The sequence below is a fragment of the Lutra lutra genome, chromosome 2, assembly GCF_902655055.1.
Source record: "Lutra lutra chromosome 2, mLutLut1.2, whole genome shotgun sequence".
In the NCBI taxonomy this organism is placed as follows: domain Eukaryota; kingdom Metazoa; phylum Chordata; class Mammalia; order Carnivora; family Mustelidae; genus Lutra; species Lutra lutra.
The window spans coordinates 121,975,204-121,996,604 of record NC_062279.1 but is presented as its reverse complement, the minus strand read 5'-3'; the positions used below and the strand labels follow the sequence as shown (position 1 = coordinate 121,996,604).

The 21,401-nt window shown below is 36.0% G+C and overlaps 1 protein-coding gene across 2 annotated transcripts in view; it reads right to left on the bottom strand.

The window, feature by feature from the left end:
- Window positions 1-21,401, bottom strand: part of SPATA5 (spermatogenesis associated 5) — a 332,854-nt gene that overhangs the window by 46,229 nt on the left and 265,224 nt on the right. The window contains exon 15 of one of the 2 annotated variants that reach the window (XM_047718369.1): window positions 20,919-21,083. The exons of the other annotated variant lie outside the window; for it this stretch is intronic. Coding sequence (XP_047574325.1) covers window positions 20,919-21,083 — 165 coding nt within the window. The remainder of the gene's footprint in view (window positions 1-20,918; window positions 21,084-21,401) is intronic. 2 annotated transcript variants of the gene reach the window in all.

The window sequence follows — 21,401 nt, the reverse complement described above, 5'->3', positions numbered from 1 at the left end:
AAGAATGAATGAGTCAACCAGGAAATTAAAGAAAAAAAAATCATGGAAACAAATGAAAATGAAAACATAACTGTTTGAAATCTTTGGGATGCAGCAAAGGTGGTCCTAAGAGGGAAGTATATAGCAATACAAGGCTTTCTCAAGAAACAAGAAAGGTCTGAAATATACAAACTAACCTTACACCTAAAGGAGCTGGAGAAAGAAAAGCAAATTAAACCTAAACCCAGTAGGAGAAGGGAATTAATAAAGATTAGAGCAGAAATCAGTGAAAATAGAAACCAAAGACAGTAAAACAGATCAATGAAACTAGGAGGTGGTCCTTTGAAAGAATTAATAAGATTGATAAACCCTTGGCCAGACTTACCAAAAAGAAAAGAGAATGGATCCAAATAAATAAAATCATAAATGTAAGAGGAGAGATCACAACCAACAGTGAAGAAATAAAAACAATTTTAAGAACATATTATGAGCAACAATATGCCAACAAATTAGGCAATCTGGAAGAAATGGATGCATTCCTAAAGACATATAAACTACCAAAACTGAACCAGGAAGAAACAGAAAACCTGAACAGACCCATAGCCAACCAAGAAAATTAAAGCAGTAATCAAAAAAATCTCCCAGCAAACAAGAGTCCAGGGCTGATGGCTTCCCAGAGGAATTCTACCAAAGGTTTAAAGAATAATTAATACCTATTCTTTTGAAGTTGTTTAAAAAAATAGATATGGAAGGAAAAGCTCCAAACTCTTTCTATGAGGCCAAAATTACCTTGATCCCCAAACCAGACATAGACCCCATCAAAAAGAAGAATTACAGACCAATATACCTGATGAACATGGTGGCAAAAATTCTCACTAAGATACCCATTAATAGGATCCAACAGTACATTAAAAGGATTATTCACCACAACCAAGTGGGATTTATTTCTGGGCTGTAAGGGTCATCCAAAATCCACAAATCAATCAATGTGATACTACATAAATAAAAGAAAGGACAAGAACCATATGATTCTCTCAATAGTTGCAGAAAAAGTATTTGACAAAGTACAGCATCCTTTCTTGTTTAAAACTCTTCATAGTGTAGGGATAGAAGGAACATACCTCAATATCATAAAAGCCATATAGGAAAAGCCCAGAGCAAATATCATTCTCAATGGGGAGAAACTGAGAGCTTTTCCCCTAAGGTCAGGAACACAGCAGGGATGTCCACTATCACCACTGCTGTTCAACATAGTACCAGAAGTCCTAGTCTCAGCAATCAGACAACAAAAACAAATAAACAGCATCTGAATCAGCAAAGAAGTCAAACTCTCACTCTTCGCAGATGACATGATACTCAGTGTAGAAAACCCAAAAAACTCTACTTAAAAATTGCTAGAACTCATACAGGAATTCAGTAAGGTTGTAGGATATAAAATTGATGCACACAAATCAGCTGCATTTCTATACACTAACAATGAGATAGAAGAAAGACAAATCAAGGAATTGATCCCATTTGCAATTGCACCAAAAACCACAAGATACCTAGGAATACTCCTCACCAAAGAGGCAAAGGATCTGTACTCAGGAAACTATAGAACACTTATGAAAGAAATTGAGGGAGACACAAAGAAATGGAAAAACCCATTCCAGGCTCATGGATTGGAAGAACAAATATTGTTAAAATGTCTAGGCTACCTAGCGCAATGTATCCATTAAAATGCAATCCCTATCAAAATGCCATCAACTTTTTCACGGAGCTGGAAAAAAATAATCCTTAAATTTGTGTGGAACCAGCAATAAACCCGGATAATCAAAGGAATGTCGAAAAAGAAAACCAAAGCTGGTGACATCACAATTCCAGACTTCAAGCTCTATTACAAAGCTGCAAACATCAAGACAGTGTGGTACTGGCACAAAAACAGACACATACATCAATGGAACAGAATAGAGAGCCCAGAAATGGACCCTCAACTCTATGGTCAACTAATCTTTGACAAGGCAAGAAAGAATGTCCAATGGAAAAAAGACAGTCTCTTCAACAAATGGTGTTGGGAAAACTGGACAGCCACATGCAGAAGAATAAAACTGGACCATTCTCTTACACCACACACAAAAATGGACTCAAAATGGATGGAAGACTCAAAATGGGATACAGGAATCCATCAAAATCCTTGAGAACAGATGTAGCAACCTCTGTGACCTCGACCCTAGCAACTTCCTGCTAGACAGGTCTCCAAATACAAGGAAAACAAAGGCAAAAATGAACTATTGGTATTTCATCAAGATAAAAAGCTTTTGCACAGCAAAGGGAACAGTCAACAAGACCAAAAGGCAACCTACAGAATGGGAGAAGATATTTGTAAATGACATATCAGATAAAAGGCTGGTATCCAAAATCTATAAAGAACATATCAAACACAATAAACAAACTGAATAATCCAATCAAGAAATGGACAGAAGACATGAACAAGACATTTCTTCAAAGAAGACATCCAAATGGCCGACAGACACACAAAAAAATGCTCAACATCACTCGGCATCAGGGAAATACAAATCAAAATCACAATGACACACCACCTCACACCAGTCAGAATTAAGTCAGATAACAACAGATGTTGGTGAGGATGCAGAGAGGGGAACCCTCCTACACTGTTGGTGGGAATACGAGCTGGTACAGCCACTCTGGAAAATAATATGGAGGTTCCTCAAAAAGTTGAAAATAGAGTCACCTAAGACCCAGTAATTGCACTACTGGGTATTTACCCCAATGATACAAGTGTAGTGATCCAAAGGGGCACTTGCACCCCAATGTTTATAGCAGCAATGTCCACAATAGCCAAACTATGGAAAGAATCCAGAGGTCCATCGACATACAAATCGATAAAGAAGACACACACACACACACACACACACACACACACAAAACACACACACAGTGGAATACTAAGTCAACAAAAAATTAAATCTTGCCATTTGCAATGATGTGGATCGAACTGGAGGATATTATGCTAAGTGAAATAAGTCAATCAGAGAAAGACAGTTATCATATGATCTCACTCATATGTGGAATTTAAAAAGCAAAATAGAGGATCATGGGGAAGAGAGAAGAAAATAAAACAAGACAAAATCAGAGAGGGAAACAAACCATAGGAGACTGTTAATCACAGGAAACAAACTGAGGGTTGCTGGAGGGGAGATGGGTAGAAGGATGGGGTAACTGGGTGATGGACATTAAGGAGGGCATGTGATACTGGGTATTATATAAGACTGATGAATCACTGACCTTTACCTTTAAAACTGAGAATATACTGTATGTTAATTACTTGAATTTAATTAAAAAATTTTAAAATAAATAACAAAAAAATAAAGATGGAACATATCTGAAGTTCCAAACTTTCCTCATAAACTGTAAAGTTTTATGGACAAACTTTCTAAGTTTTCATCACTGATGATTTATGAATCTCTTCTATTTTTTTGTGACTTCACTTACTTGAAAGATTCAGAATTAAAAACACATATTGTTTAAAGAGGAGCAATGCAAAGTCTTATTAAGACACTAGGAAATAATAGATTGCTAGGGAGAGGAGAAGGGTATTGTTGATACAAATCGGCCCTTTGTTTACTGAGACAGTAAACTCAGGGTTCCCTAAGAGGTGACCATTATTTTGTTCTTCATGGATGGATGAATCCGTAAATGACCCATTGCATATAACTGCTAAGTGAACTTGTGTTCTAATCACAAAAATATTAATAATGTAGTCCTAGCTAGAATCAAAAAAAGACCAAGGTGGGCATGAAAACATTAGGCCAAAAGAATCCGTATTTTAGGGCAGTATTTTTATGTAACCTGGATGCCATTTAGTAATGGTTCCTCAGTTTTTAAATCTGCCTTCCCTCTGTTTTCTTCATAGAGTCAAGCAAGAAATAATCTTGGTCTATAAATGCTATACTTTGATTTTTTCTAATTTGTATAGAATTACTAAAGAATGATTGTGTATTGTGGTCCTGTACCTATTGGGATATATTCCAAATAGATATATGTCCAAGAGACAGGTCAGCAAATTATCATTTGAAAATCCTGGGAGTCCTAGGTGGCTCAGTCAGCTGCCCTTGATCCCAGCTCAGGTTTCCAATCTCAGGGTTGTGATTTCAACCCTTGCACTGAGCTCCACAGTGGGCATGAAACCTATTTAAAAAACAAACAAACAAACAAACAAACAAAATAAAAAACCCACAAAAAACACATAATTAAAAATAAAAATCCTCAGATACCTTTTGAAGATTTAAAAAATTTTATTTATTTATTTGAAAGAGAGAAAGAGAGAGAGAAAGCACACCTGGGGGAAGCAGCAGGTAAAGGCAGAGGGAAAAGCAGGATCCCTGCTGAGAAAGGGGTCCCATGCGGGACTGGATCCCAAGACCCTGACTGGAGCTGAAGGTAGCCACTTAACCGACTGAGCCACCCAGACGTCCATTGAAGATTTTAAAAACAGAAAATACTGTAAGTTAAAAAACCTAGTTGCTTTAAATTTCTGTCTTACTATTTTATAATGTGGGCATATTTGTGTTTTCTACAGACAGTTTCCTCTAACATTAGTTCTAATACTGTTTTAAACAATAATAGCTAGTGGTACAAACTAGGAGTCACAAATATATGCAAAGATAGAAAGACTCTCAGAAATTATTTCTTTCAGTATAAGAAGTAGAAATACAAAGAAATTAAGACCTGTCTGAGGTCATAAAGTGACTCAGCAGCAGAACCTAGAGATGAGACTCCATTACGTCATTCCTAATATGTGATGTGACAAGGTTTTTTAATCAGAGAAAACTTTAAAAATGTAAAAACTGCTTTCTCTAATGTACTTCTTCATTTAAAATGTCCCTCCCCTCATCTATCACATCCTTGTACAGTTCTCCTGTGTTTTAAAACTCGGCTGTATAGTACTGCCATTGTGTAGTGTGTCATCTCCATATAAAATACCGCATGTGCCCAAGTTGAAACTGCTCCTGTTGAGTAGGGAGTCCCAGTTTCTGAGGGGAATGTTTTTCTATTCATGCAGGCAGAAAATCTGATTCAAATACAGTAGCATAATGTTCAAAGAAAAGAGAATGGTTTTCTTCATGGTTAACAGTTCTTTGAGGGAATAATTCTCCCTTGCCATTAAAAGTTATAAATCTCCACAATTATAAAACGAGAACAAAAATAAACCACTGAGCAAATATGGTGATTTTTATCTGTAAACAGTTACAAGGCATAAATCAATTCCAAATAGATCTCTTTTTCTAGAAATAATACATTTAATACCTTACTAAATATATTTTGAAAGTAAAAATTGGTAATTCATTGAAATTAAAAATTTCTGCTCTATGAAAGACACTAGAGTGAAAAAATAAGCCACAGACTGGGAGAAGATTTTTAGAAAACACAAATGTAATAAAGAAGTGGCATCTAAAATATACAAAGAACTCCTCTAAGTTCAAATAAGAAAACAAATGACCCAATTTAAAAAATGGGCAAAAGATGTGAACAGATAGCTTACCAAAGAAGATATACAGATAACAAATAAGCATATGAAAATATGCTAAACATATATCATTAGGGAATTGCAAATTAACAATGAGATACCACTACATGCATAGTAGAATGGCTCTGATTTAAGACACTGACATCAACAAGTGCTGTTGAGGATATGCAGCAATAAGAACTATCATTCACTGTTGATGGAAATGCAAAATGGCACAGCCATATTGGAAGACATTTGTCAGCTTCTTATAAAAGTAAACATATTCTTACCAAATGACCCAGCAATCACACTCCTAAGTATTTACCCCAAAGAGTTAAAATCCTAAGTCCATAAAAAAAACTTTCACATAATGGTTATAGCAGCTTTAACCACCCAAACTTGTTAAGCAACCAAGATGTTCTTCAGTAGGTGAATGGATAAACAAACTATGGTACATGCAGACAATGAAATATTGTTCAATAGTAAAAAAAAATGAGCTATCAAGTCACAAAATGATATGGAGGAAATGTAAATGCATATTACTATGTGAAAGAAGATTCCAACAATATAACATTCTGGAAAAGGTTATAAACAATGGAGACATTAAAAGATCAAGGGCTGGGGCGCCTGGGTGGCTCAGTGGGTTAAGCCGCTGCCTTCAGCTCAGGTCGTGATCTCAGGGTCCTGGGATCGAGCCCCGCGTCGGGCTCTCTGCTCAGCAGGGAGCCTGCTTCCTCCTCTCTCTCTGCCTGCCTCTCTGCCTACTTGTGATTTCTCTCTGTCAGATAAATAAATAAAAATCTTTAAAAAAAAAAAAAGATCAAGGGCTTAGGATGAGGGAGGTAGGGATGAATAGGTAAAGCACACAAGATTTTTAGGGCAGTGAAATTATTCTACATGATACAGTAATGGTGGATACAAATGTCATTTGTCAAATTCATAGAAAATACACCATCAAGAGTGAACCCTAATATTAAACCATGGACCTCAGTTAATAATAATTTATCAATACTGGCTCAACAATTTTTAACAAACATATCACAATAATGCAAGATATTAAGGATGGGGGAAACTGGAGGAAACAAGAGGGTAAACGGGAACTCTGCATCTTCCACTTATTTTTCTGTAAGCCAAAAATTGCTCAAAACTAAAATCTGTTCAGGCACCTGGGTGGCTCAGTTGGTTAAGTGGCTGCCTTCAGCTCAGGTCACAATCTCAGGGTCCTGGGATGGAGCCCTGCATGTGGCTCCCTGCTCAGTGGAGAGTCTGCTTCTCCCTCTTCCACTGCATCTGCCTCCCTGCTCATGTTTGCTCTTTCTCTCAAAATAAATAAAGAAAATCTTAAAAAAAAACAAAACACCTAAAATCTATTAATAAGAAATATATACATTATTAAAAATGACATTTAAGAGATAATTCTAGCTACCAAAGCATATCTTATACTAAGGTAGGAGAAACACCTCTACATTTTCCAGTGAGATAAATGTTTGGAGATGAAATTCCCATTCATAACTTATCAGTCATAAAAATGCATCATTGAAAAAGAAAAAAAAATTTGTCCTTTGATTATAGAAAATATTACTTTCCAAATTTTATATATAAATAGTAGAGAAATATGATGTTAAGTATGTATATCCTAGTTTTAGGGGTCATGCTGAAAGTTGGTGATGAAATGTTTCTCTTTGGAAGTTCCTAAGTTGATGAATTCTATACCTAATACATTTCTAAAAATTTTATCTAAAAATGTCTAAGAAAGAAAGCTTCTTACAAAGGGTAAAAACTGGTTATTGATTTTACTCTCTATCTCAGTTTTTTTTGGGGGGGGGGTGTTTGTGTAGAAAACTCAATTTTCTGTATTTTTAACTATAAAGTTCCTCTTACATTGGGGTCTTCAAACCAAAATTCCTTCCTCCCTTGTTTCCTTCTTTCTTCCATCCCTTCCACCCTCCCTCCCTTCCTTCCTTCTCTCCCGCTTTCTTTCCTTTGTAAAAGTAATCTCTACCCTCAGTGTGGGGCTTGAACATGACCCTGAGATTAAGAGTGGCATGCTCCACTAACTAAACCAGCCAGGTGCCCCAAACCAAAACTCTTTTAGGAACAAATTCTTGTTATCAAACAAAATCTTACAGATTAGAATTGAGCTCCCCCAACTGAAGTCCAGGTGAGGGGCTCTAGGATCTAGTCCTAAGACAACGCGAAAGAACCTAACGCTGTCAGAGATAAAATTTTAAACTATCCTCTAAAATATAAGGATTTCCCAATTATAAAATAACTTAGAGGATTTTCTACTACCATTACCTACCTTTTAGCTTCCACCCCAAAGTCCCCGATGCTAATAAGGCTCAGTAAAATATAATAGCAGTGTTTAAGATGAGGTTAGACTAATACCCGAGTCAATAAAACATATTAAGCAATTTGATTATAACCACGTGAAAATGTAATTGCATACAATAGAAAAGATTGGAAGTCCTTTCAACAAATTGTAGATACTTTTATTTATGTTCACTGGATGTTTTTTAATGTAAAAATTGTTGTTGTAGAATAAATCTTTTTTATAAGGAAATTTGAGCCCTTCAAGTATCTTGAAAGTTAGCAGAAGAGGGAAGGTAAAGGAGTTAAGAGCAAGAAAGCTCACTTGTTTTTAAACAATCTAAACACTGACTAGTTATAAATTTATTTGGGAGAGTAAAGTTTTTTAAAATGCAGATGCTTGGGGCGCCTGGGTGTCTCAGTGGGTTAAGCCTCTGTCTTCAGCTCAGGTCATGGTTGCAGGGTCCTGGTATCAAGTCCCACATCGGGTGCTCTGCTCGGTGGGAAGCCTGCTTCCCCCTTCCCCTCTGTCTGCCTCTCTGCCTACTTGTGATCTCTCTGTCAAACAAAAAAACAAATAAATAATAAAATAAAATAAAATGCAGATGCTCCCTGAAGTAATAATGGTTATTTGGCTTTATAGTGTAGTGATTTGATTCCATCAGATTGTTTTCTGAGACAACTGATTGGGACTGTCAAAAAAAAAAAAGCGCTCAGAAAAGTAGGTGTAGAGGATACTGTGGGTGGGGCAGCAAACTTGAAAGATAAAGAGTGAAAAGTGAAGACAAATTTTGTCTAATCTAACCTTGCATAGGACTTGCTCTGTGCCTAAAGAAGATAACACAATCTCCCTTTTTCCTGTTGGTTAGCTTTACTAGTGGGTGTTCTCCTGCTTCCAGGAGCTAAAACTTGTGTTTACTCTTTTGGGATTACTTATACTAGGGATGTAATACATTTCAAGGGACTTGCATGGGAAACTATCCATCACAGAACCACTTGGGGTAGGATCCAAGACATACCCACATCAACCCAGAAACCAAATTCTATACTAAGCTAGATCATGTTAAAGGTGAACTTCAATGTGTTTTAATTTTTACATAATTTATAATGTATAACATCAACTCTTGTCCTTGAGTTATTTTATGTCCCTAAAATTCAATTACTGATTTCTAGTTTTATATACAAGTACAAAATGAATTAAAATATTAATGTAACTTGCTTTATATAATAAATGTACTAAAATTTTATAGATAAGGACTTTTGGGGGAAAAAAAGCCTAATTTAAAGGCAATGAAGGCATAATATACCCATGAAAATATCCTATAGGGTTCAAAATTAAGGTGAACTAGACATGGCAAGAATTTTTTGATGTGTAGATGCACAATATTAATTTCATAAATGAATGAGAGGTGAAATCATAGCTTAAGTGTCTTTTATTAAACTATAAGGAAGCCATAAACAAACGACCAAAGCAGCTTTTGTGAACCTGTGCATGTGTGCATAATTCATGCCAATTATGATCAACTCGGTTGTATAACAAGAAAGTTATTTTTCAATTGACAACTTTTGGCCATATCTCCCCACTAATCTCCAGTTCTGACACAAGCCATGGCACACAACAACAACAAAATAAGAAATGCTGGGGACTACTATTTTTATATCTGAGAGTATTTGTGTGACTTTTTATTTTTTTAAGGATTTTGGCAAGAAGTTAGTGTTAGGCAAACTAAATACAATTCTTGGTTTTAAATATAAAACCACTCCTTCAGGATTCTTTTGAAGTGAATAAAAAATATGCCAAAGGGCTACTTTTGCTACCACTGAAAGAATGTCTTGTCCTAATGCCAAAATCAGTTTAAGTGATTTTTTTTTTAATTCTGAAGAAAAAGAGAACATAATTAATTAATGATTTGAAACTTCCACAGTGGTAAATGTGGCATGTGCATTACGCCTAGTGTCTCGAATAAGGAAACCTTCCTACAAATACAAAAGCAAAATCCACTTTCCAGATTTAATAGCAAAAAGAGTTAAATATTGTCAAAGAACACAAGCAATAATATTTGGAGGTTGAAAACATATAAAAAACAAAAGAAGAGAGTTCTGAATATCTTAATAATTCTTTCTACTTTACTTTCTAGCTTAAGGAATGGTTAGATTTTGTTTTTAAATTTCCAAAACATAGTGAAGGTTATATTTAAGAACTTAATGACTGCATTACAACTCTGAACAACCATTCGATAGAGTTTTAGTAACATTTTAATAGAATGATGCCTTTGAGAACTCAGAATTACTGTCATTTGAGGATGAAGAATGAGAATATCCCATTGTCACCATCATACATCATGTGACACATAGTACTTTATGTCATTAGTGTTAGATTTCTGAGCTTTACCTAGATACCTGGGTTTAATCCTAACCTAAATGAAAGGGCACAGTAATCAGGTATGCTTATTTCCTAAGTGATTATTCTAGGGGCGCTTGGGTGGCACAGTCAGTTAAACACCCAACTCTTGGTTTTGGCTGGGGTCATGATCTCATAGTCATGGGATCAAGCCTTGCATCAGGCTCTGTGCTCAGTCTGGAGTCTGCCTTGGATTCTCTCCCTCCCTCTGCCCCTCCTGCTCATGCTCTCTCCCTCTCTCTCTAAATAAATCTTTAAAAAACCCCAAACCCCTCAACTTTCTAAAGTTGCTAGGTTCACTTCTCTTAATCAACAAAATTTATGTTAAAACAAATTAGAATTAAGTGGTATACTAGTCACTAGTATTACCTTGACGAATATGCTGATATAGGAAAATTAAGTTAATAGTGTGTAAGGAAACATTAGCTTTACACACTTGAAAGTAAAAAACAGTATATACATGTTTAACAGGAAAAAAATAAAAATAGGGGTTACAAATGTTTATAAATATAAAGTAGCTGAAATAAATACTGCATGTAATTATGAAATGAAGTTTAAATTTAAAGAATACACTGTTAAAACTAAAAAACATGATTCATACATGAAATACTCATTGTGAGTATTCATAAAACCCAGGCAATGAAATATGAAAAATTCAATTCTGTGGATTTTTTCATATTAAAGATCAATTAGATTGAATTTGCCGATTATAAAAAAATATAACAGGGTTGCCTGGGTGGCTCAGTGGGTTAAGCCTCTGCCTTCGGCTCAGGTCATGATCTCAGGGTCCTGGAACTGAGCCCCGCGTTGGGCTCTCTGCTCAGAAGGGAGCCTGCTTCCCCCGCTCTCTCTGCCTGACTCTCTGCCTACTTGTGATCTGTCTCTCTCTGTCAAATAAATAAATAAAATTTTTAAAAAAATAACAAAAATGACTTATTGAGCACTTGCTATGTTTTTCAAGGGTAAGTCCCTTATATGAATGATTTCATCTAATCTGGACAACAGATGCATGAAGTAGAGACTTTTTGTATCCTTATTTACATATAAGGAAGGGTAAGAAATGGGCATATTAGATAGGCATTTGGATCTGGATCTTTCTCATTCCATAACCCATTTGCTTAACTATAATGTAGATTTGCATAGTAAAAAAATCTTTTATACTTTTTTTTTGTTAAAGAGAGGGAAAGAGTGAGAGAGGAGGGGAAAAGGGAGAGACAGTTATAAGCAGCTTCATGCCCAGTTTAAGGAGCCCGATGCAGGGCTCAATTCCACAATCCTGAGATCATGACCTGAGCTGAAATCAAGAGTTGGATGCTTAACCAACTGTGCCACCCAGGCATCTTGGTAAAAAATATTTTTGAAGGAATAAACAGTTTTTACATATATTTATATATATACTGATCAATTAGAATTATTAGAAATTAGCCTTCCATCAACTCAAATAACCAAACAAAAATATCCAAGTCTACTAGAATCTATATATACAGAATTAATAGCATGCTTTACACGTCATTTTAAAATTGTGTTCCTCTCACGTTAGTAGAACCTCTAAATTTTATCGCTCTTTTGAAGATGAAGAAATACAGATTAAATGTGCAAAAATTCTGAGGAACCAGCACGTGTCAACAGAGACTGAGAATCTGGAAGAGGAGAAACAAGGCAGAATGTAAAATGCTTAATCAGCTTTACTACTGGCTTGAGTAATTCTTCACAGATACATATTTAGCCTGGAACCCAGGTTTGGGGTTCTAGATTATTAGGTCTTGACTAATTTGTTGCCTTGAAACACTGCTTCCTTATAAAGGGTTTCAGTATTTGGCTATAAAATGCTCTATTAAGTTTGTTGCTAGCCAGCCTCTCATTCAACATCCATTTCCTCTCTGACTAATGTTTCTTATAAACTGATGGCAGCTTTAAACATCTGGCAAGGAGTCAGTAATACAGGTATCACAGAACAAGCGTTCTGGAAATTTATTTGCTTTGGTGTAAACATCCTATCTGAAATAGCCTTCAGGTAAGTTGAATTAAGGTTCGTGTATTGCCAGTTTGAGTAGATGGTGAAGTTTGGAAATACAGAAGATGTTTATATCTCCACATGTTGGAAGTTTTAAAAACTACATTAAAATGAACATTGTAACCTTGTAACTTCCCTGACAAAGAGTTTAGGGAAAAAGTGGACTGGTGGCTTATTTCCATTTTACAGCACTTTTTATTATAATGCCTCCAGAATCACAGATATTGAACTTGACTAACTGTTCTTGAGGAAGCTGAAAAGCAGAGAAACCAAACTTCTCAGGGAAAAAAAAAATTACTGGGAGTCTCTGAGCAGGTAAAACTTTCATTTCCATTCAGTGGAAAATTGTGAAAGTTTGCTAAGCAGAATTTTATTAAAATCTGAATTCATGCACAGTCTGTCTTTTCATGTTCCTATTCCTCTGGTGCTATGATTTGGATTTCTAGGCCACAGTAGTAGCAAGTATATAGAGACTGCCTGAGAGCCTAAGATCCCAGGTTTCTAGAAGCACTGTAAAGGAAACAAAACCATGTTATATATCCCTGGAAGTCCAATGCCTAAGAGATTCCTTATACAATTAATTTAATGTATGATAGGTATATAACACATAGATTTTTAACACTAGGAAGGATCACAGAGACCATATTACCACCTCCCCTGTTAAAATATGAAAACTGAGTTCTAGAGATGATAACCGATTTGATCCAACTAATACTGTAATACATGGACAAGATAGGATGAAAGTTTAAGTCTTGGCTTTTACCAAACTCCTTCACTTAGTATGAAGACTGTAAAATTGTGGGGACAGGGGAAGGAAAGGGGTGGTGGGGCTGGCTTAAAAGTTACAGCCTAAATATCTGCTTTTGGTATATGCTGATTTTTGCTCTGAGAATTCCATCATGATTCATTTGCAACAAGGTAGCTATATACTAGCAACTGAAAAGAGTTGTGGAGATAAGGTGTTGGCTGTAAGAGCTTATGTTCAACCTTATATGGGATAAGATGGCTCAGAGGACATAAAGCACCTGACTTTCATCATTTTGGCCATTCATACCAGGTGCTGCACCTCATGGCTGGTTTAATACTGCACAAAAGACACCATTTTGTTGTTGTTTTGAAGAAAGGCAGACTGCTGCAATGCAGTGCCTCATTTGTATGTGTCTCGAGTCTTGAAGCTTAACTATCCTACATTCTCCTACAAATGTTACCCGAGAGCTTGTCTAGAGGTTCTAGCAGTGGAGCACAGCTACTTGCATACACTTGACCAAAGAAAGGTCCTCTTCAACTGAGCAAGCAGCTTTGGGAGGGACGCATTAACTTCAAGTAGTGAAGGAGGAAGAAGACACCTGCCTAGCCAGCTAGATCAGCTGAATCAAACTTAATGATCAGTGGGGTGACAGATGTCACAGTCAGATCACCCTCACATCCAAAAAGATATTACACAAAAGATATCTTTAATACTTTAATACTTCCATCTTCCCCCATAATTCATAATAAATAATGAGTTTTCATAATTTATCCCATTCACATAACATGTTTGTCCAGGGTTCATGCAGCAAATCTTAAAGTAACAGAAAGAAGTTTATCTACTTGGGATATAAAATCTAAATTTCTTTATTCAATGCATACATATCAACTTTATATGAGCTACTCTGCAAGGCACTCTGAAGGATATTTAAAAGTAGATAAGCTAAAAATGAGAGTCTTTTAGAGATGTGAAGGTTGTGTCCATACAGGAATGCCCAGCTGAGGGGGGAGAATAAGGACTGAAATGGGGAGTTTATAAAGCTCATGCTCTGCTTGACAAAGCTTTCCCTCAGGCAGGTAGCTCTCTTTAAGTGGGGCAAAGGAGCACCTTTTCTAATTCACATAATAGCAGTGGGTAGGCTAATGGTGGTTTTGGACACAAAACACCACCAATCTTTGATAACAGAAGTTTGATCACAACATTTTTTATTAACTTTTTCAATGGCTCTCCAATGCTTAAAGGAGAAGAGAAAGTTTAGATGATATTCAAGGTCCTTCATATCTGTCTTACTTTTCTTGTTTTATCACCTACTACTTCTATATGCAGACTCTTTCTTCTAGTCATATTTTACCATTTAACCAAATCTAGGACACACCATGCTCTTTTATGCATCTCTGCCTTTCCATCAGCCAGAAATGCTCTATCCCCAGCCCCACTTGACTTAGGGAACTCCTACTCACCCACTGACACTCAGATCAACTACCCCCTTGCTCAGATTCAGCTAGTGTGAGTCACACCCTCTACTTTCTCCCATAGTATTCTGTACATCATTAGATCATGCCATATGAACACTTTATATGGAATTTAGCCATTTGTATGTTTTCCTTCAAAATTGCAGGTCTTATTCTCAATATTTGGAAAATACAGTACATGAATAAAGAAAAACATAGTTCCTAACTTCAAGTACTTATGTTTATTTGGGAAGTTGACAACAGGGTAATTAAAATCACATATAAGATAAATATACATAGGGGCGCCTGGGTGGCTCAGTGGGTTAAAACCTCTGCCTTCAGCTCAGGTCATGATCCCAGGGTCCTGGGATCGAGCCCCGCATCGGGCTCTCTGCTCAGCAGGGAGCCCACTTCCTCCTCTCTCTCTGCCTGCCTCTCTGCTTACTTGTGATCTCTGTCTGTCAGATAAATAAATAAAATCTTAAAAAAAAAAGATAAATATACATAAAAATGTAAAGATGTTTCATATCTGCTGCTTAGTTTGCTAAGTCACTGTCCATAAGAGCAGGCAAACCTTTACTAAACTTTCAGGTATGTCAAAGAGAATAATGAAACACTTTCAAAGACTCCTCAGTTGACTCCAAGGCATGAAAAGATCATGAAAAGTCTTTCAGGAGGAGTTGAAAGATTTGGTTTCTGGTCCTGGGTTTGTCACTTATTTGCTGTGGGACTTCAGACAAATTATTGTTTTTGCTTGGCTCTGGTTCTCTTGGTATAGCACTGTTTCCATAGGGTTAAGATACTCAAATAGATAATGCATACAAAAACACATTTAAAACTAGAAAATGCCACTTTAGCTGAATGCTAAAACTGACATTTTTTGTTGGTAGAATGACAGATTCAATACATAAATCTATGATTCATCCAACATTAACATCCACGGACTGTGAGATAATGGTTGCTTTGCTGAACTCCAAGAACGAGAAAAACCTGGTTTCTGCTGCAGAGAATCTTAGAGTTTGTTTGGGAGATCAAAATAACTACAAGGAAAAAAAAAACATACAAAGAGCTAAACAAGTAAAACAGAAGTCAGTGTAAAACTGTTCAAAAAGAGAAGTCACTTCTGGTGCAGTGGTCATGTTTTAATGACAAAAACAGGATTTCACTAGGTTGTATAAGAAAAGAGGATTTTGAAATTCTGGGGTATAGAATTTTAGGGAAAATGCACAAAAAAGAGTAGAGTGGTAACAAGGATCTCAAATAAGAACAGTAGACCGTTGGCTCCAGCAGTATGTATTCACAGGGCACTTTCTGATTAGGCAGAGCAAGTAGGTGGCAGACAGTGTTGCTAAGTACTGTGGCAATCTGCTTCACTTTAGGGATGGAACAGGGCTGCCAGGGTGCTCTCTGACACTAACCAGAGGGCCTGAAACCAGCTAGCAGCTGTTCTCTAGTATTATCTCAGATGGGTTGTTAGATAGAGTCAATCTATGCCAAATTCAAATATACTGGTTCTGATTTTTAGTTTGGGGAAAATTGCCTCAAGAGATTTCATGTAGGAAGAGTACAGACATCTGAAATGGCTATGATTTTTTTCCTGTTTTCATTGTGTTGGAGAAAAGAGAGAGAATGTCAGAAGGAATATTAATCAGTACGATAGAAAATTAATTTAAGGTTCTCTCTTTATTAGCTATAATAGCGTTAAGCATGGTGACTAGAACCTTGTTGAATTAATGAGGCACACTGGAAGGTAATTTTTTAACGTCAAGCCGGCATTAAGACCTTGAGCTATTAGACCCAGAAAGACAGAGACTACAAAACAAATCCAGGGCAAGAAACATGATTTTAGTAAAAAAAGAATAGACAGAGTAAATTAAAATGAAGTTAAAGCTTTTCAAAAACTCAGTGTGGAATGTATTTAATAAATTGCTTTAAGAGAACTTTCTCGCAATAGGTTCATTAGATTACCCTAAAAATCACCATATAAAGCAGATGTAATAGTCTTTAGAAAAGAACAAGAAGCAACTCATTTGTAATTTAGCTTTTAGATACATTATCTGGTTACTGAGGCAATGGAAAACATTACCATCTTATAGCAACATCATCTAATATTTCCGTGGTAAATATATATATATATTTTTATTCCGTGGTAAATATAAATACTGAACAGATTAGAGGGAGAAAGAATAAAGGGACCTAACATTTATGAAGCACTCTTTATGTGTCATGCATTGTTTCTTGGTACTTTTGTATTTGCTACCTGTTTTGACCCTCAAAATGATTTCAGTCACTGAGATAACTTAAAAATGAGAAAATGGAGGTTCAATGTTCAATAACTTGCTGAAAGCACCCTGAAAGAAAAAGACTACAATTCTTTTAAAAGTCTATTCAAATGCAACACTAAAATTTTGCTTTGTTTTCCTTTTATTGCTTGTCTTGGAAGTTGAATTCTCAAATCTTGATGTGTGAAATAAATGCTCTGATTGCATATATTATTTATAAAATATATAACGGATAACTGGCTCTTAGACATATTATCAATTTCACTTAATGAGATAAGCACTAACAGGAGGATAACACCCAAATGCAAGTAAACATTCAACTTCAATTTTACAGACACTATGTATGAGCCTATGTCAGCAAATTCCTATAGAGAGAGGAAATTATATATCTTACTCGTCACCTCTGTTCCTAAGCACATGGCACATGGGTAATGGGCTGGGTTATGCCTTTCATGTGCACATATTTGTGACTGTTGATTTCCTGTTGGTGGGTAAGATAAAAATTTTCCTAAAGTAACTAAGATAACTGGATAAAAGACAAATGAAAAAACGAAGTGGAATCTGCTACAAATAACTTAAAAAACAAAAATCAAAGCAAAAGAAAACAATGGGTATAACCAAAAAAGACTTATTATTTCCTCCTGAACTGAATTCCCATCTGCTTTTAAATGGCAACATGTTTTTCTATTAACTGGGAGCTACAGCCAAGAAACCAAAGACAAAGAGGTTCTGGCCACCAGGGAGCGGTGGGCGCAGTGATGGCTGAAGGATGCTACCTGCTTCAGCCTCTCCATGGAGGCTGCTCCCTAGTGAACTGACTCCCCTTCCAGTTGGCAAGAAACTTCCCCTTGGGACTCTCCTGAGAATTAAAGAAATGCTTCAGTTCTCTGTATACCCTCTCCAAGGAAGGAAAATGGGGTAACTCACAGGGGTCTAAGAGGCCATTTAAAACACTGGACCATGTAAGCTTTTAATAAACAATGTTCACTCGGGGCGCCTGGGTGGCTCAGTGGGTTATGCCGCTGCCTTCGGCTCAGGTCATGATCCCAGGTCCTGGGTTCGAGCCCCATATCGGGCTTTCTGCTCAGCAGGGAACCTGCTTCCTCCTCTCTCTCTGCCTGCCTCTCTGCTTACTTGTGATTTCTCTCTGTCAAATAAATAAATAAAATCTTTAAAAAAAAAAAAAAAAAAAAAGAATTAAAAAAAAAATAAACAATGTTCACTGGGCAAAATAAAAATAGGTTGAAAGAAAACATTTTTAAAAAGTAACTCCTCTAGTTCAGTCATTAAAAGTACCCATATCATTTCTAATCACTCTCTAGAGCTTTTTGTCATTATTTTTTTAAGTAAGCTCTACACCCAGCGTGGGGCTTGAATTCCCGACCCCAAAGTCAAGAGTCACATGATCTATCTCTGAGCCAGCAAGACACCCCTCTCTGTAGTTTTTTAATTAAAATTAAACATTAAAAAAATACAACAGTTAGGTTTCTAAAAGACAGACACTGGTGTCAACAATTTCCTCATCTCTGGCTCACATTCTTGTTCATGTAGCTAAGACTGTACAGTTTAAATTAATATATAATATATACTATATATTATAGATAATTCATATATATATATATGTATATATATATATAACTTATATAATAATGATGATACAACACTCCTGTGAAGACAACTAATTTATCTGTACTTTAATTTTACACCAAAAGTGGCCACTGAGATACTCTCTAAATTCGAAAAAGCAGCTATGGCCATAGCAAGGTGTGTTGCTACAAAGTTAGAGGGTTCACCTTATGATAATGACAAAGGGAAGTCTATTTTTCCTAAGTATAATTTTAAAATTGTTTTTCTTTTTCAGTTGGTTAAATGCTTGTTAAATATATACAATGTAATAGGTTCTGTGCTGAAGGATCTGCATTAGACTGAGGACGAAATAAAATTAGTTACATCAGCCGTAAAGCACTGGCTCTGCCGGAGTCAGGTGACCAGGTTCCAGCTTGAATTTATCTTGCTGCTAACAACAACAACAATAAATCAAAACTAATTTTGGCTTTCAACACTGATGCACCATTTTCATTCTGAAGGAAAGTGGTTGGGGGAAAGATGGAATCTTATATTATTTGAAGCTAAATGTTGTCGGTCTTAAATTTCCTATTTATTAATTTTAAGACTTTTAGAACTACTAAGAAATAGCTCTGAATAAAATTTCTATGAAGTTATAATAATATATGGACTATAATTAGGACCAGGGTGGGATATACTTCCCCCACCCAATCATTATGGGACCTAAAAATGTAGTTCAAGGAGGGACAGAATTTTCTGCTACTTTTCCCTTGTGACTATTTTTAGAAGATCTGATATAAAAATTAATCAGAAATGAATGTGCTTATATTACAGATTGAGTAAGACAAGTACTATATAAGAACTAGCAAGCTGGTACAATAATTCCTGGCACCAAATGAGTTTTTTCCTTTCAGCCAGACAGAACCTCATAGGCTTTGATTTTTGTTTTGCATTTCTATGCTACTACCGTGAATTACTTCAAAGTGAGAAAGGCACATTTATACCTTGCTAACTGCTCTTCCACTTCATTCAGCTCAAGTGAAAGATTTCTGGTTTCTTCTCTTTGCTGCTTCCTGTAAACTGACATATATACATGATGCCAGCCCTTGGTCTCACAATAAAAACTGAATTCTAGAAATGCTGGAGCAGTCAGTTAACAGCAACTATATGTTCATTTTAACTAAATGGACAGTCATGTCAAGAAGATGCTCATAAGGATTATTTTTTCAGATAGGACTTAAAAATGTATGTACTTCAACTGCTTCTCAAGGTACTTTCTACATGACTTTTTTTTTTCTCTCCCAGTGAAAATGAAAAATCTTCAGGTGGGGAAATCAAATATACATAGTTCATAGTTGAGACGAAACAATGAAGAGATTTAGATCTATTTTAGTTGTTATTAACTATGACTGAATGATAGACATGGTTTAATTCTACATGTAAATTTACCTACAATTCTGAGTACACTATTGATCTATTAGGTATTAATCTCTTTTTGGTTTTTACAGAGGACAGATTATGAACAATAGCAAGCAGACAGAATGTGGAGTCTGTATGCTGGATAATTCAGAAGAAAAATAATTTCTTACTTGAAAATATATTAATTTCCCCGTACAAATCCATATTGGTGGTATTCAGAAGATATTTCTGTGTTGAGGACTACAGTCTGTCCTTTCTTGGGAAATGCATGTAGAAAAGAAGCACAATTATTTTAATGGATTTTTATTTTGTAAAGAAAAATGGCCAAAGCAAAAAGCTGCTAAGGAGAGGAAGAAATGTTTACCTGCCATACTTTAAAACTTTCATATTTTCACAGAGGTCTTGCTGTTCTTATTGACAGTATAGTTTCCCAGCTAAGGGTAGGTTATAGGCTGTCCCTTTTACAGTTTTATTATTTATTTATTTTAAAATTTTATTGCTTTGAAAGAGCGAGAGCATGCATATGCGAGAGACAGAGAGAGAGAGAGAGCGAGCAAGCACGAATGGGGGGAGTGTCAGAGGGAGAAGCACACTCCCCACAGAGCAGGGAGCCCAATGTGGGACTCCATCCCAGGACCCTGGGATCATGACCTGAGCCGAAGGCAGATGCTTAACCAACTGAGCCACCCAGACACCCTCTTTTACAGTTTTTATGAATTTTTAATATATAAGTAGATTGACATAATTTTCCAAAATGATAAAAGATGGTAATAATATAATCTCTTAGCCAAGTCTTGTACTTCTGAGCACTTGCATGACATCCTAATTTCATTTTTATGATCTCTATTAGAAAATAGTATGTAAAGTTGTGTTTCATTTCCATTTGACAGGTCAAGAAATCGAAGTTCAGAGAAGCATAGAATGGTTGGAAGCTGATGTATCAAGAAACCCCAAAGAAGAAACTTCTACTTCTGGTCCAATGTTCTCCCCACTATATCATGTTAATTCTCTGAAGACTACATTTTGAGAAGTGACAGAAGCAAGGTAAAAACAACTGAGATACAATAGAGGCCAGTAAAATGCAATTTAATTTAGTGACTACCTGTCATATAGTGCATTTCCTGTTTGAAGATTTCTTAACATACAGTTACTTAAAACAGTTGGTATCAAGCAGTCTTTTTGCTAATGACCCCAACCCACTGCTTTCCTGTCACCAAGGTATTTTGAGCAGAACTATCTTACCTCTGCTCCTGAATATGTATCTGTTTGGAGGATGAGTTCATCCAGATCCACATCATTACTGATTGGCATAGAGTGAAACTGGAGGTTAAATATTTCCCTTCTTGTTGCTGCATCTGGTAAAGGCACATAGATGATTCTATCAATTCTTCCAGGTCGCATCAAAGCCTATAAAGAAGATGATAGATACCATGCAGATCACCCAAACTTAGAACTGACATTCCACATGAAAGGTACCAAAGAAAGGGGATGTCTGGAATCTCATGAATAACCTACTATTACCCGTAATTAGTACATAAAACAAGTACTAGTGATTCTATCATCTATTTCAAAGATCTAAACAAATAAACAATATTCAAAGTACTTTTGAGAATAGCAAAGCAATAATTCTGAGAGGCTTTCTGTTTCTCAGCAACTGTCAGGTCAATAAAAGATGGCTATTTTCTCTTAGGGAAATGTGTAATATGACTTATATTCATTACATCA